General features: G+C 42.1%; 1 protein-coding gene across 8 annotated transcripts in view; it reads left to right on the forward strand.

Moving 5' to 3' along the window:
* GXYLT1 (glucoside xylosyltransferase 1) overlaps nucleotides 1-17,107 on the forward strand; it is a 76,679-nt gene that overhangs the window by 18,311 nt on the left and 41,261 nt on the right. For 6 of the 8 annotated variants that reach the window (XM_037888088.2, XM_037888118.2, XM_037888125.2 and 3 more), the window contains 2 exons: nucleotides 3,596-3,688; nucleotides 16,777-16,951. In XM_037888088.2, coding sequence (XP_037744016.1) covers nucleotides 3,596-3,688; nucleotides 16,777-16,951 — 268 coding nt within the window. Of the gene's footprint in view, nucleotides 1-3,595; nucleotides 3,689-16,776; nucleotides 16,952-17,107 lie in introns of those variants that run through there. The other 2 variants (XM_037888103.2, XM_043549174.1) reach the window with 2 other exon arrangements.

Genomic DNA, 17,107 nt, shown 5'->3' on the forward strand with positions numbered 1-17,107 from the left:
TTCCTCCTGCCTCTCAACAGAATTTAAGTCCAATTGCAAAATCTGTAGTGCTTATGAAGTACAAGCAGGAAAGAACTCAACTTAATATTCATGTTCCAGGTTGAGTCTGTAGTCTTATAGCCTAGAAGTCCTTAGTCTGTAAGCAAAAAACCCCCAAATCGCTGTAGTAATTCAGATAATGCAAGTATTATTAGTACTATAACACTATGTAGTTTTCTTCTTTTACACTTACACAAAAACATACTTTCTCTCCCCCCGACCCTTCTCCCAAAAGAAGAGGGTAGGTATTGTTACCACCACATTCCAGTTAGGAAAACTCAAGAGCTGTAGCTAAGCATTTTAGCGCCTGGGGTAAGCAATCATATTTGCACCCTTTTGAGGCAACGTATGTGTGGGGGGGCCATTGTGTCATGTCCCCAGATTTCTACCTCCCATTTAGCACAGAAGTTTTTAAACTGTAGGGTGCGCCTCCCTAGGGGGATGCACCCCCCAAGTTAGAAAACCGTTGCTTCCTGCCAGGAGCCAGCAGATGAGTAGCTGGTGGGAGCCGCTTGGGCCCATAGTTCTCTGTGCTCTTCTGCGTGGCTAGGCACTCCCCAGGCAGGGTGGGCAGCACAGCTCCAAGCTGTGTCCCTGACACGCTCTTGCCTCTGCCATGAAGGAGCTTGGTGCAGACTTGTGACACCTCCTGGAGCCAGCCCCTGCCCATGGAGTGTGGCTGCTATTAGATGCTCCCTGAGGTTTTTCCTGCAGTACTCATGCCCCTTGGGCACCTGCCTCTCAGCAGCCTGGTAACACCCTGGTCGCCATCTAGCGACCTGCCATTGCAGCCGGGTCACTTTCCCCTACTCCCTGTGCGTAGAGTGGAACCGCACCTTGCTCTCCTTTGCTGCCCTGCCCTGCCCTGCCCCTGCCCCAGCGCCAGGGCTGCTGGGCTCACAATGACACAGCCTGATCTCTGAACTCAGCCATCTGAGCCCAGTGCCCAGCCCAGGAACTGGGAACCGGCAGCTCCTGGAAGGGTGGACTCTTTCCTGCCAGCTCCAGAAAGCAAGGCTATGAGAATGTTGCAGCCTCTAGGCTTAAACCCTGCCCCCCTTCCCTGCCTCCTCCCACTATGGGCACGCATCGTTGTACAGAAAACAGGATGGTGGCCAAATAGGAGGCCCAGCACATGTAGAAGGCACTAGGATTCAGGAGATGGCATGCAGCTGCAGAGATACTGTTTCCAGGAGAAGCAGCTTCATGCCATCCACTCCCGGCCCGGGTCTCTATTTGGGGGGAGGTACAATACCACACCTCACCCCAGACTATGCCCTTGGACTCCAGCCAGTGGTGTTGAATCCAATCCTGTGGGGAATGAGGAGGGAGGCCTGATGCTGCTGGGCCCAAGCCTGCACTGCCCCATTTTTGTGCCCCTGCCAGCTCTGTGTCCTAAGCAGCTGCCCATCTTGCCCCATCCTAGTTGTGGCTCTGGGAAATGGGGCAGAGGAGATCACTTAAGAGGAGATATGCACTTTAGAATCCTCAAATTTATCATTTTTAAATGTGTGTTTTAAGTGAAGTGTTTAAGTGTTTTGAGGTTGGTTTGCTCACGTAGGCCTTTGAACATGCATTTAAAAAGCTTTCCCTAGTCATTATTTGACTACTACTGTGTAAAAGTGGGTAGGGCAGCAATAGTAGCAATAGCAACTGCTATTTCAGTTCTTAATCTAGTAGAGGTAAAGAAATTATTGCGCATGTCATTAATATGAAGGAGGGAAAACTTGCCAAGGATGGTTCTGATGGCACTGCACAGCACTGTAAATGTGACTACAAAGAAATAAGGTTCTGCCATGTCATATCTTACCACCGTCCATGAAAATAACTTTGTGTAGACTTGTTAGATTCCAATATTAAATGAAGGTTTTTGGGTGGATGGGAATGACATTTAAATAGACAATGTCATTTAAAAAAGATTACATTTAAAAAGCTATTCTAATTTAGGACTGATTTAGGCTGTCTAGAGGGAAAAACACTTATTTTTTTAACGGGTTGAAGGGTTAGCATATGTTATGGTGAAATACTAGTGGCCCCCATCTACACTAGGGCTTTGAAGCCTGTTAGTTTAGCGAACAGGTTTTTTTTTGTATAGAAAGCATTTATTTTTCTAGACTAGACAAGGCCTTAGAAAAAGAAAATTCCTAAAAATACTTAAATGGAAGTTCACCTTGCTCCTTGTGTCACAAGAGAACCAATATTTACAAGGTACCCTCTGATTCTAATAAAAATATCCCTGTAATGTAGATAGTGGTTTGCCACTTGCCCATGGCAAATTAAAAGCTTGCTCTGGACCATTGAGGGGACCTACACCATCAATTTCTGCAACATTTAAGTTTTCATTTAAAAAAAAAAAATCTGGTTCTTGGGGTTGCAAAAACTACGCCTAAATCTATGTTTTATATTCTTGACTTACCCATAGCAAACAATTCTGCTGCTTACAGCTTTGGTAAGCAGAATGAAATTAGACTGGTCATTTTCACTGCTGTTACTGAAAACTCTGTGGGCAGCAATGAAAATGTCAATTTCATGCTTCTATAGCTTTAAAAAGAACGGAGGAACAGTAGAAGCAAGCACTGGAAATAGTCACCAGGGAGAAAAATCCAGTAAATAGTATGTGCATGTGGAGAGGACATATACAGTCACAGAAATCCTCTCTCCTCACAAGAGTAAGAAGTATGTGCATGTGGAGAGGATAGAAAGCTCCTCCTTGCCAGCCTTTAGAGGTGAAGCATTTCAAAAGTATGATGCCTATTAACGACAGGCTAATATCCAAAGGGAGCCCCAAGAAGAGTCTAGGGCTGAAGCCTGGTAAAAAGCCTAGCCTCCTTTCCCTTCCTGGCATCTGGAGGTAATGGTGGGGTGGGGGAAAGGGAGAGCAAGAGTGGGGGACTGGGCTTCTCATAATAGAACTGCTCTTGGACATTGCTGATGGTGCCCAATACTCTTATAGCTGTATCTCTGTGGGGCCCGCATGCATGGGGTGTGCCCCCTGGGGATCACCGAGGAATATTCGGGGGGGGGGGCACGGCTGGGCCTGGGACAGCCGCCATGGGGGGCAGGGAGGGAGTTTCACCCTGTTCCACTCCTGGCCACAGCCCCAGTTGCCAGTCCCCGCACCAGGGGTCCCAGCTGCAGCCGGTGTTTGGCTGTTGGCCTGTGCCTGGCGTCCCGGCTGCAAGCCCATGCCCAGGGTTCCGCTCCTGGCCCCGCACTCAGGGTCCTGGCTGCCCCCAACTGTAGCCCCAGCATTAGCCCCCTTACCCTTGTCTGCGTACCCTGTTCTGGGGAGCAGTGGAGGGGTGTGGCTAGAGATAAGAGGGGCACAAGGTAAAAAGCTTGGGGACCACTGCTCTAGCTAGTATGTTTAGTGTTTGGGCTAGTAGGTATCTGGTTTGTTATCTAAGCCTTGACACAATATAAGCTAGTGTTCTCTGTGGAATTGCTATGCCACGGAATAACAGTTCTGATGTTTGAGCTGAAAATAATCAATTTCATTTTGATGTAAAACCAGTAACTTTCTTATAGGATTGTTATTTCTGTCTTATTCTGTTAGGTGTAAGAATTTGTCTATATCTTACTGGAATTCCTATTGGATGCTGCCCTCTGATGTTTGTGGAATGAACTGCTTTTGGGAAGCTGCTTTTAGGTAGGCTCTAATATTAAATAGAAACTTATTACTGGCAGCTAGTATCATTGGTTATATAACAAACTGGCAAATTAAGCACACTTTAAAAATTACTTCAGATGTATTTTCTTGTGCTCATAGTGCAACTGTCTTCATAAACTGGACTTGTATGCCCCCTTAATGACACTTTGTGCGTTATCAGTTATCCTGAGAAATTAAATATCAAGAAGAAATCCAAAGAATATTTAACAAATTTTCTTTATTGTATTATTTCTTTTTCTTTTTATTACTACTTATTTAGGAATTATTAACAGGCTTACAAATCCTTGCCATGTAAATATCAAAAACAAAAGAATAATTGTTAAAACAGTGAGCTTTTGTTTCAAAAGACATGTAGGAATATAGTCATTAGCTCTCTGTTTAACAGGGTGTTATGATATTACAAAATGAACATCATTACAACACTGACATCATTTCTAGTGATTTTATTAAATTGAGTAAAATCTCTGTTTACTCATATTTAACAGACCAGGCATGTCTATCAAATGCTAATATTCAACATTATCTTTTTCTTCTAGCCATTCTTCTAGCCTAACATAATGAAAAACTATTTGTGGGTCACCATTTTTAACAAACCGATAAGATTTGTTGCAGTGAGCTGTAAACCTGCAGATTAATTCAGTAGAGATAGAACAAGTACGCATATTTTCAGTTACTCATTTTCAGTGATCAGATTTATTATTTGAAACCAGGAATTCTAATTAACTTTTTTTCCCTAGGATCTCATGACTAGCTGAGAGCACTAGTCAAAAAATTCTGAGCTTACTACTTTACAGCATGCCATAAGTAACCTGAAACAATAGTTGTACAGTACATTGAAGTGTTGGCATGATCTCAAAGTTTCATCTTTAATGAGTAGTTTACACACATTACAGCTGTAATGCAAATTTGTTTTCAAATGATGCAAATAGTTCATTCTGAAAAGTAACATTGCACGTCTGGCATGCTTCAGAACTACTTGACAAAGACGCGGTCCCCAAGCAACACAGTGCTTTTCAGTGTACATCTAATACGGCAAGTTACTTGTCTTCTGTTAAAATCTGATCAGGTCCTCTTTAAAGATATCTTTGTGCAGTATATCTGACTATCTCTGAGGACCCCTTTCTAACCAGCATGGCAATCCATCACCACAGACAACTGGGTACTGGAAATAATGCATTCAGGCTATATGATACCATTCATTTATCCATCCCTCTTCAGGGACCCCTCTCACAAACACCTTCTATGGAAAGAAGTAAACCACCTCCTACATCTGGGCACCGTGGAACAGGTACTATCACAGCACAAAGGGAAGGGTTTTTACTCCCACTCCTTCTTAACTCAGAAGAAGAACAGAGGATGAAGGCCTATTTTATACCTCAGAAAACTCAACTTCATAAGGGTCCAACAGTTCAGGATGGTCACATTAATAACAATAATACCAGCGCTGGAATGGTGGGACTGGTTTTCGGCCCTTGACCTCCAAGATGCCTTTTTTCATGGAACCATACATTCTGTTCACAGGAGGTTCTCATGTTTATTCTGGGTACAGAACATTATTAATACGCGGTTCTGCTCTTTGGCCTTTCGACAGCCCCTCATGTGTTTTCCAAAGTGTTCGTGCAGCGGTGGCACACCTCCGCAAATAGGGAGTGACAATTTTTCCCTATGTAGACCATTGCCTGTTAGAAGCACCCACCCGGGTAGATGCCATAGACACTATCAACATGACAATCATCCTCTTTTTGCAGCTGGGACTACAACTCAGCATACAAAAATCAACATTGATACCCATGCAGAAACTGGACTTCATTGGGGTGCATCTCGATGCTCTAGAGGCTGAAGCATCATTACCACTGACAGGATTCCTCACTATAGTCAATTGGATTTCCACCATACTGAACAGCCCACAGGTATCTGCATGGATCTGTGTCCAACTATTAGGCCAGATGACAGCAACCACATTCATGGTACGACCAGTGTTCCCTCCTAATTTTTCCCACCCTTGTGTGGAATGAACTTTATGTGCACCAATATGGAGGTGATGTGTGACACATCACCTTCATATCGGTGCACATAACAAAACTAATGTGGTGGGGTTGGGGCTGAGGGGTTTGGAATGTGGGAGGGGGCTCAGGGCTGGGGCAGAGGGTTGGAGTTGGGGACGGCGCCAGCTGGGGGTGTGGGCTCGGGTGGAGCTGCCGATGAGGGGTTTGGGGTGGAGATGGGGGCTACGGTGGGCGTGAGGACTCCCCCCAGCAGCACCTGGGCTTGGGGGGAGAGGCACCTCTTCCCGCCGTGGCAGCTCCGGGGCTGGGGCCACAGGATAAGCGTCCCTACCCTGGCCCTCGCAGGTCCAGACGGGGCCGGGTTCAGGGAGGGTTGCCCTGCAAAGGGGCCGGGCCCCCCAGCCGCGGCTGGGGCCGGGGCCAGGCTGCCCTGGCTGTGGCAGGTTGGGGGCTTGGCTAGGTTGGGGCTCGGGCGTCCCCCGGCGGGTTCCCTGAGTATCTGCACAACACTAAATAGGCTGCTGCGTTGCCGCGCACCTTACAGGGAACTCTAGGGTATGACACACGCATCTTCACGTATGCTCCCTTCAGGACTGGTTAAGAACAGTCTACATACCACACAAACACAGCCTAAACAAAAGCCTCGTAATGCTGCACAAAGACACAGACTCGCCATACTGGTGAACGCAGCCCAACAATGTGTGCGTGGGAGTCCCTTTCACACAGACTCCACCTTCAATGATTCTCACAACCAATGCCTCCTTGATAGGCTGGGGAGCCCGTATACAACACTAAACAATTCAGAGCTGGTGGTCTCCTACCAAGACGCTGCTACACATAAATCTCCTGGAACTGTGTGCATTTTGCAATGCGTGCTTGCATTTCCTGCCATTGATCAGGAACAAGACTATATGGGTAATGACGGACAACATTGCCTGCATGATTTATATAAACTGAAAGCGAGGGGAAAGGTCACACTCCCTATGCACCGAAGTCATGAAACTATGGTACTGGTGTATCTGACACAGTGTCAAAATGTCAGCTTCATATCTCCCAGTACGTCAAAACATCACAGCGGATACATTGAGCAGGGAATTCTGGCAGGACCAGAAGAGAGAGCTAAAGAACACAGTTGTGCAGAGCATATTCAAACATTGAAGTCACCCATCCATAGACTTCTTTGCAGGCTCCCAGAACTGCAAATGCCTGCAATTCTGCTCAAGAGCAGGGTTGGGCTCCCATTCCTTGGGTGATGCCTTTCTTTTCAAATGGGATACGCTTCTGCTGTATGTGTTTCCACCAATCCCCTTGCCATTGAGGTTAGTACACAAAATAAGAGACAAGACTAGAGTCATCCTTATAGCGCTCACGTGGCCCAGACAAACTTGGAAATTGTACCTATTGAGGATGGTGGTATGTGCACTGCACACTCTTGCTGAATCTTCTCTTGCAAAATGCTGGACAAGTTTACCATCCAAACCTGGAGAGACTTCACCTGAGAATGTGGCTTCTACATGGTTCCAGCCTCACAAACTGACCTGCTCTGCATAGGTGAAAGACATATTAGTAAACAGTAGGAGGACAACCACATGGAATACTTACCTGCATAAATGGAAGAGATTTGCCATCTAATGCCAAAATAAATGAGCCTGACCTGTTACCTCCCCCTTACCAATGATTTTAGAATATGTTCTAGAACTAAAGAACTCCAGCCTATTCCTTCGCTAGCTTAGAGTACACCTCACCACTATTACTGCTTTTCACCACAAGGTGGACAGGATATCGATATTTGTCAGTCCTACCACCAAACACTTTCTTAGGGGTATCAGAAACCTTTACCCTGAAATACAAGTACCTACCCCACCTTAGTACTTGAACTTGGTACTACGACTGCCTTACCTGGGCCCCACTCAAACCATTAGCAACATGCTGTCTAACACATTTGTCAATGAAGGTCGCATTCTTAGTGGCTATCACGTCCACCTGATGAGTGGGAGAGTTAGGAGCCCTCATGGTGCACCCACCACATACCATCTTTTTCAAAGATAAGGTCACCTTAAGATTTCACCCTGAATTTTTACCTAAAGTACCCTCCTCTTTTCACTTGAACCAACCAATCCGTCTTCTCTAAACCTCATGGGAGCAAACAGGACTCAATATTACACACCCTGGACATCAGACACACACTAGCGTTCTACCTTGAGATAACCAAGACCTTCGGAAAGTCAGAGACTTTTTATTTCAACTTCAGAATGATCTAAAGGTTCCACCATTTCCAAGCAGAGACTGTCCAAATGGATTTCTGGATGCATCAGAACCCACTCTACCAGGTCATTATCCACGTCAGTAGTTTTTCTCAACAATATCCTATCATGAACCTATGTGAAGTGGCCACCTGGGCATCCGCATACATGTTTACAAAACACTGTGCGATAGATCAGAGCTCAAGATCGGATGCATTGGTAGAACTTACTATACTATCATCAGGTATCAGGGTTCATCTGAAGAAGTGGCGTTTTACCCACGAAAGCTTATGCCCAAATAAATCTGTTAGTCTTTAAAGTGCCACCAGACTCCTTGTTGTGTTTATACTATCAGTTACCAATGCAACTCTGAAGCCCCTTCCATCCACCGAGGGGCACTGCTCGACAGTCACCTGAAATGGAGCACCCACAGACACACTCCTTGAAGAAGAGAAGGTTACTCACCCTGTGCAGTAACTGAAGGTCTTCAAGATGGTGTCCTGTGGGTGCTCTATTACCCACCCTTTCCCCCCTCTATTTTGGGATTTAATCTATGGACTTGGTGGTGGTGAAAGAACTGAAGGGGGGTCTGAGACCGGGAGAGTGCATGCAGTGACCCAGACAAGCACTGCTGCTGAAATTCTCTGATCAAAGGCACAGTGATGCACCAAAACCAGAAGTGGAGCACCCTCAGGGACACCATCTCGAAGAATCTGTTACCTCACAGGGTCAGTAACTTTTTTTCTGGTTTTAATTCCAACACTTGTAAGCTTTGAATACCCTCCCAGCAGTTGTCAGTCAGCAAGCTTAGAATGTCTATTACTATCTGCCTCTTCCCTTCAACAGAGGACCTCCTCTGTTAAGACCCCATGTCACAGCAATCATTCTTGGCCACAGAGGGCTGGATAGGACTTTATTCAAATCTTGGTAACGTAATGTCTATATTATAGAGCTCATTCTAGAGCAACACAATGCATTTCTCCCCAAAGCCTGCTGTCTTGAAGTGTCTTAAGACTGGACACAGGTTTTTATTTATATTTGACTGAAAATTTCCCCCCCAAATCAGGGGAGAACAATAGACCTGAGATCGAAAGATAAGGGAATGAGAGGGAGGAGGGAAAGGAGACATAGTGGGGGTAGGAAGGGAAAAGGAGAGAACATCTCTTCTGTTTGGTAGGAATTAATGAAAGGTTTCTAAAAAGTTAGATTAAATCTTTTCAAATTTGTCTGTGGTGTCATGTCTGAAACATTACCTGTTCTTTAGCTGCTAGATTAGGTGAGTTGCTGTGACAAGCTTTCATCCCTGGGGGCAATGTGCTCTTTCATCTAAGCAAGTTGTTTGGTTGTAAGCAATGCTATAGAGAACCAAGCTTTCTGGGAGTTGGAGAGTTTCCAGGATGATGGGATATATCCCAAAATGCAGGTCTGGGAAGTAATTTTTAATCCTATTAATCCTCCAATCTACTTTTAGTCAAATGGATTATGTTTTGGGATAGTCCCAAAACATGTGACCCAGTGTGGCTGGATCCAAGTTTTGTAGCTGTGTCAAGTTCATTTACATGGGCACTGGGCTAATCCAGTTTTCTTTATTAGAAAACATTTATAATAGTGAAACCTTGCTGTACTTGATTAATTGAACATCAAAACTTATAACCACAGAGACATTCTCCATCTCTGAACCATAAATATTCTGCAAACATGTAAAACTTCTGTACTAATCAGATTCCTGATTTGTTGCCACTTAGATCTGTATAGTGCAAAGGCATTATATGAGACTATGTTCTCTTGTGGGAGAGGGTAGGAAGTCGGAGAAAAGAATATGGACTTTGAGGAATATTACAATTTTGGATTTGTATTCTAAAAATATTGTTTCACATCTATTGATTAAAAGTGTAGCCAATTGCTTGACAACCCTTGTGTTCATTATTAAAAATGTTTGAGGCCAGTTAACTATGTTTAACCAAACTTATTGCCTAAAGACAAAACAGTACAATACAAAGAGGAGATGTACATATCCTCCTTCTGGGAAGCAATTCTTCTCTCTGTGTATTCACCTTACTCAGAAGGTGTGCTTCAAAGATATATCCTCACTCATATTGTGGGTTGTTCATATTGTGATTGTTTACAGGCTAAAAGCCTCATATGTTAAAGTTTTAAATTTAACCCACTAGTTTGTGCCCACGTTGTCCTTCATATCTCCCTGTATTTTCTCTATCTTGTTTTAAAACTACATTCCAAGTGTTGTTGAACCATGAAAGTACTCCCTAATTGTTGCAGGTACTGGTCCATGAAACTACTCCTCCAACTTGTATCGGGGCAAAACATTAATATATTTTTGGTTCGATAAGTTTCTTATTTTCTAATGCCAAAACTGGCTTAGCATAGGTGACCAGAATTATAGAAAGACATAGGCCAATTCAGGCCATGTAACTTCTAGAAATATATATATACACAATGTATTACACCAATACTACATGTCTAATGCATATTAATATATGTGGTGTGAATAATACATATTGACGTATACAATAGCCCAGCATATATTGGTCAACATTGTACTTGGTACGTTCTTATTCATCCATGTTGGCGTAGACATATTTCCTGTATTCAAATGCCAAAGCTGTCTTCATCTTTGCAAAGTGTTGTGGGGTACTTGACATGGATGAACGGACTTATGGAAAGAACATATGTATTCAATTAACATAACATCCCAACACCCCTATATATAATGTACATCTGTCTTTGCTCTGTCCATGCAGGTCATTGTGGTTCTCTAGCAGACAAGTAGAGTGTCTGTGGTACAGAACTTGCTAAATGACAGCCCAAACCATCCATATGGACCTTTATCCATCAAGGGACTAGTGTTGTTCTTACTTTCTGGACCAGTGACCATTCAAGTATTTGATACAAAGTGATACAGTTTCAACAGGAGAGAATAAAAGAGACCCACACCAGAATATACCTGGTGGTTAGGTCGGTCACTCACCTGGGAGAGGAGAGACCTGGGTTCAAGTCCCTGAACTAGAGCAGGGATTCACATCTGGGTCTCTCACATTCCAAGTAAGTGCCCTGGATATTGGGTATAAAAGAGTGGGTAAAGGGAATGGCACCACTGGTTCTGTGAATAGTGCCTAAATCCCCTTTTGAATGTAGCTTGAAAGCAATGTTTGTTTTGATAATGTCAAAATGGTTCAGTTAGATATTTTGGAAATGCTTTCTTTTTTCAGCTGAAGCAATTTGCAAAATTGACAGACATTCATGGAAACGTTTCTCTCTCCAAATCTGCAGATTTCAGGGAAAAGTTTCATCTGAAATATTTCATCCAGCTTCATTCCAGAGTTGCTGGATGTTATTACCCCTTGAATCTTATCATAAGAACTCCCTCTTGTTGAGAGAAAAGCATGGTCCACACCCAGTTATTAAGCTTAATTAACTTTAAAGTTTTATTGGTGAACATTTTAGGATTTAGAAGATTTTATCACCACTTTAATTAAGCAAAAAGCATGATTAAAGCGGAGCAGGACAGGGTAGTGATCAGTTGTTTTAAAGGATAGAAGTTCACCAGTTTCTTTTAATGTGAATTCTTTTTTATTATGAGTAACATTTTATTTCATTTTATAGGACTTGGAACTGTACATATTAATGTGTTTTTGCCTGATTATAAAAAGTTAACATATTTGTAAAACAGCTTTTGATAACTTGAAGGCAGCTTTGTGCATAACTGTCTTTAATTAAATACATGTCTTAATGGCATACATTGGATTAAAGATTATGCACTAAAGATCATATTATTTTTCATTTTGAAATGTAGCTCTCATTTTTGGAGGATTGGTGAGAATGGATAATACGGTAGACAGGTTCTTTGTGTTTTCCTCTGTATTTATTGCTGACAGACTTCATTAAAACAATTGGATTTATGCATCTAAAATATATTTCTAATGCTATTTTCCCATGTATGTAATTTCAGTAACAGCTACAAGTAGTTATATGCTGGGGCAGGAGGATGGATAGGAGGAGGAGCTAGGGGAGCAACTGACACTTGTGGAGGAGGGGTGGGAACAGGCTCCAAGCTGGGAAGGAGCATCCTGGCAGTTGCTATTTCTGTTCCTCATCAGCTGGTGCTTGGTGCCTTGTGCTCCCCACAGGCTGGTGACATGCTCCTGACCCTCTGGTGGGCTGGGTGACTCTGCCAGAACCCACAATTGCTGGAAGGCAGGGAGAGGAGATCCGTTCAGACCTTCTCCCCAGGGGGCTGGCCTGATCCCGTGCACTGTGATGGCTGTTTAAGCCCGTTCTCCAGGTCCTGCTCTGGCCTCTGCAAGATAATGTGTTGGAAAAAACATACATCAGCTTCCCCAGTAGGCATTTGTCCTATCCCTCCAGTTCTGCTGTCTGTCTTTATGAGATCACAAATGGGAAGGGATCAGGTCTGTATGGTGGAATGAGGGTTGCGGGGGGTGCTCGGTTGTGAATGGGAGATGCTTTACACATGTCTAATGAAATATGGCTTTTAGATAAAGTTTGAGACCCCTGAGAGATCCTTTAATCAGATGTTATGTATGGTCTCAAACACTATGGTGTGATATATACAGTGAATTTTGATTTGCTGTTGTGGAATCAGTAGTTTAGTTGTCTTCTCGGGGCCTCTAGATACTTTTCACCTCAGTTCACATTTAATGTTGCATACTGTCCTCTGTTGGTTAGCTAGTAAGAATAGGTTTGGTAGTCAAAAGTTTAAAATTTTAAAAAAATAGTTTCTTGGTCAAATAATTATTTGTGAATGATTAAAATTTATCCCTGAGCAGTGTTTTGGCTTTTTCTTTCGTTACTCTGGGGGGAGGAAGGGAAACTTGGGAGGGGGAATAAGAAGTTAAATTTGAGTTAAGGTTTCTGGACTAGATATCCCACTAATGCAAACCATAAAGAGCATTCAGTTAAGCAGCTAAGTCTTTCAACACCCCATCTACATTCTACTCAGCAGTTTTTTTCATAATATCAATTACCTCCCTTCCACCACCCATAATTCATATGCCTCTGCTCTCTTCTTAAACAGCATGCAGCCTTAACTCTGGCCAGAAATGTAATACATGAGTGCGCTTGCTTATATGGATTTGAATTATGTAATTTATATGAAAAAAAAATTACAAAATTCAGAAAAATGTCTTAAAACAGATGATCCATTCACAGAACTTTTTAAAGCGTTGCAGAAAAACATCTCACAGCCACCATTTGCAATGTAACGTATCTAATTTACTTAGATCAGTACAAAACCAGATGAACTATTCTGAATGTTATTTATGAAAGTCTTCCACCAGTCCTCTGTTATGAGGGCACTTGTGGCTCCATAGTTAAGGTTGAGTTGAGGGTGTTTTTGCACTTAGTGCAGGGATTCAACTACTTGGTTTATATATGAAAAATAGACTGTCTTTTCCCACAAATTGCACCACTTTTTGACAGGAGAAAGAATTTTCTGAGATTTTGTATGTGAATTAATTTGAATTAATTGTGTAAAAAAAAAAAAGGGGGGGGGGGGTGGGCATTTGAAGAAATCTAGTATTGTGTCAGAATTTTTGTTGTTCTGAATGATCTCAACAATGGAATAGTTCACTCTTCAAATTTCCTGTGTAGTTAAAACTCATGGAAATCTTATGCACAGGTTAAATTTTGAAGAAGTTTGTGCGTAGGATTGATAGTAATTCTTTGCTGTTAATTCATAACTGAAAGTTTCTAGAATGGTGTGACACACATACTCTTCACAAAGGATCCTCGGTTATTTGCAAACAGCTCTCATCTCAGACCTGACAAACTCACTCCACCAAACATGTCTTACTTTTTATGGATAAATATCCTTTAACATGTAAGGTATCAATAGAAAGCTCACAACTTGTCAAAACTCATAATCATTGTGAGATGTATGTACACATAATATTTAAGGGATAATGTATTTATACTGAAAGTATGTTTTATGCACTTGGAGTAGAAATTATTCACCAGGCGGTAATGTGTCTCTATGATGACCCATTCAAACAAAAGGGAGTTGTCACCCCTCCCTGAGCGGTCGGTGAGGTAATGAATGCATGGTTCTATTGTCTACCCTTGCCACAATCCATGGGAAACTATCAGAGACCGAGACGATGACAAACAATCAAAACCACTTAAAGGTAGAAAAGAAATGCTACCACAGGGCAGGGGTTCACCTTTTTGATTAGAAACAAAAGACTGTTTTCAGTATAACAGAGACTAGGGAGAGGTACTCTAGATCCATTCACTGAGGAAAATCCCAGGCACAAAGGGAAGCGTTCTTGCATGTTTGTATTCTGGTTCTTGAGAAACCAGTGATCTTGGAAGTTTGGGGTGGGGAAGATGGAAGTCTACTAAGATAGGAAGGGTAACTCTTCGTGTAGAGCCAGCTTTGCATTTTTATGATTTTGTTTTGTATTGCAACCATTTGTTTCCACTACTATCTTTTTCCCAGTTAAATTTCTGTGTGGCTTACAGGAGCAGTGGTTTAAGGTAAAATTGGTAAACAGGGTACAATATACCTCTCTGAGAATAGCCAGTGTCAGGGGCTGGATGTCACATGGGAACAATTCAAAGGGATTTGTAGATGGGGTGCAACTTATTGTTAGCTTGCAAGGTGAAGGAAAGGCTGACATAAGTCTAGAGGAGAACTCTTGAGTGACTGAAGGGTTGACACGTCAGAGAGCTGACACCCAGCTACAATAAGAGAGACTTCCTCTCACTAGAGGCAGGGGGTAACAAGGTGACTCTCAGTCCTGGATATCCCAAGAGCCATCACACACAGGTTGAATAATGTTCTTCAGAATTCTGTTAAACTGCCCTGTAGTGGTATCAAGTGGAGGGAGGGGGTGGTAAAATCTAATTTGTCATTAAATTAAATTGATTTTGGCACCATAAACACTATTTATGTATTAATCATATGGTTATTGCATTGCTTAACTACATAGTGGTGATAAGGTTGTTTGGGTGCCTTAACTGCATTTCCCTAAGGTAATCCAAACATATTAAACTAAGTTTAACCTTAATTCTGAATTTCCTTCATTGCGGATAATTACAACATCCATCTAATTTTTTTTAACCTTACTTTTACATACTCCCAACTTTAACTCCATCTAAACAGTTAATTATTAAAACACATGACCTCTAATGACCAATAAATATAGTCAGAGCTGCACATTGGTTATGCAGGATGTGGATGGAGATGCACAGCCTATGGATGATGGAAGGGAGGTAGCTGAAATTGAGAAAAGGATGTGCTGAGTGGGGAATAGGTGGACTGTTGAATGACTTAACTTGAAGTTGACCATATTTTTTCTATATTAGTGTTCCAGTTTATATAAATAAGAATATATCTGTTATCTATCTCCTTAATTGCCATCCTCTGCTCCGCTCCTCTGAATCCAAATCCCTACAACCCTGTTTCTCCTCCTGGTCTCTGGGGAGATGCATTCTTTCCCCCATGTCCCATACTTCCCTGCCATATTCAGCTTTTAAACTCTTATATATATCGATACTTAACAGTTGAATGGTGTAGGGGAGCATGGTGAAGAGTAAGGATTTGGATGGACGGAAACACATTGAGGAGCAGGGCTGTAGGGTCATGGTTCAACATGAAAGCAATTTGGGGATGGGGGAACCTGAGGGGGTGTGGAAGTAGGTGCATGGGCGGGCAATAGTAGCTGTTCAGTAAGGTGTGGAGTGCTGAGTGGAAGTTGGGAGAGCTAGAGCTGGAAGAGGTCTGGTTGGAGAGGATCTGTGCTTTGAATCACTTGTGGCCAGTCAGGGTTTCTCTCTGCTTCCACCACTTCTCTCCTGCAATATCACTTCAGTTCAAGCCCCTTCTCCCTATAATTCTGCTTCCCTTGCATTTCACCCTCATATGCTCTGTCTGTCTAGTTTCATATTATGGAATCTTCTCTAGAGATGTAGATGTCCTTTCTTTTATTATAAAAATACTATTTTTAGGCACTCCTAAAACAAGCTTACCAGGTTAGGAAATGCCAATGTTAATTCTGTCTGCTTGTATATATGCATTATGTTTATTATATGCTTGCTTTTTCTTGTTTAATCCAGCCCACAGTGAATGGGGTGTGCAGCATTTATTTCAAAGTAACTTACGAGAACAGAAAAAAGCTGTACCCAGTATAACTGCTTAAGTTATCCAGAAATTTTCCTCTGTGGAAAATTAATGTTTTTAAATGACTTATAAATATTTACCCTTGTTCAGTCTTTGGAACCCTGCTTCATTTACTGCACATTATCTAGCCTCTGCATTAAATTAGGTAGGATCCCGTGAGAAAGGAATATAATGAGCATATAACTAAGAACTTCATTGTAAAATAGATGCATAAGATTTAAGGTTGCGCTCTCAACCTTAATTGTGGCATTTTTGACTTCATGACGCTTGTAACTCTGTAATCATATTCTGTTAATGTAATTATTTTGATGGAATTAATCAGTAGGTGAATTTACAATGAAGGATAGTAATGTAAAGTTTTTCCAATAATGTGGATATTTCCTTTTGTGAGTGTTGCTAACATTTTGTATCTGTAATGCTGTGTAATTTTGTGGATATGAAGCTAGATCCGACTAAACTTTGATCTAGACAAAATGTAACTCAGTTCTATTTTTTCTGTCCTGTTCCAACTTATCTTTTGTTAAAGATATCCCATTTTTACTTCCTAACTTCAGTTTAGAGCAAGAATGTTTTGTTAATCAGATTATGCACTTAAGAAGACATAACTTTTTATATCTGTTCTTGGAAAATGCCAATTTAATTTTCACTATTTTTCATTAGATATGATTTTATGAAAACTCAGCCTGCTGAGAAGATGCACCTAGCAGTGGTTGCCTGTGGTGAAAGGCTGGAGGAGACTGTTACTATGTTGAAATCAGCCATTATTTTCAGCATCCAACCTCTACAGTTTCATATTTTTGCAGAGGGCCAACTGCACAACAGCTTCAAAGGCATAGTAAGTATCCAAGTCATGCACTGAATCAGTTTGTAGCTTAGTGGAAGTATGTGTGGCTTTCTCTTAGACATCTGCTACTGGGTATTGTTCTGTTAGATGTAGTTGCAATGATTCAGGTGTGTGTAACATTATGAAGTCCTTATATTCTCTGTTGGT

The sequence above is a fragment of the Chelonia mydas genome, chromosome 1, assembly GCF_015237465.2.
Source record: "Chelonia mydas isolate rCheMyd1 chromosome 1, rCheMyd1.pri.v2, whole genome shotgun sequence".
NCBI classification, from domain to species: Eukaryota; Metazoa; Chordata; order Testudines; family Cheloniidae; genus Chelonia; species Chelonia mydas.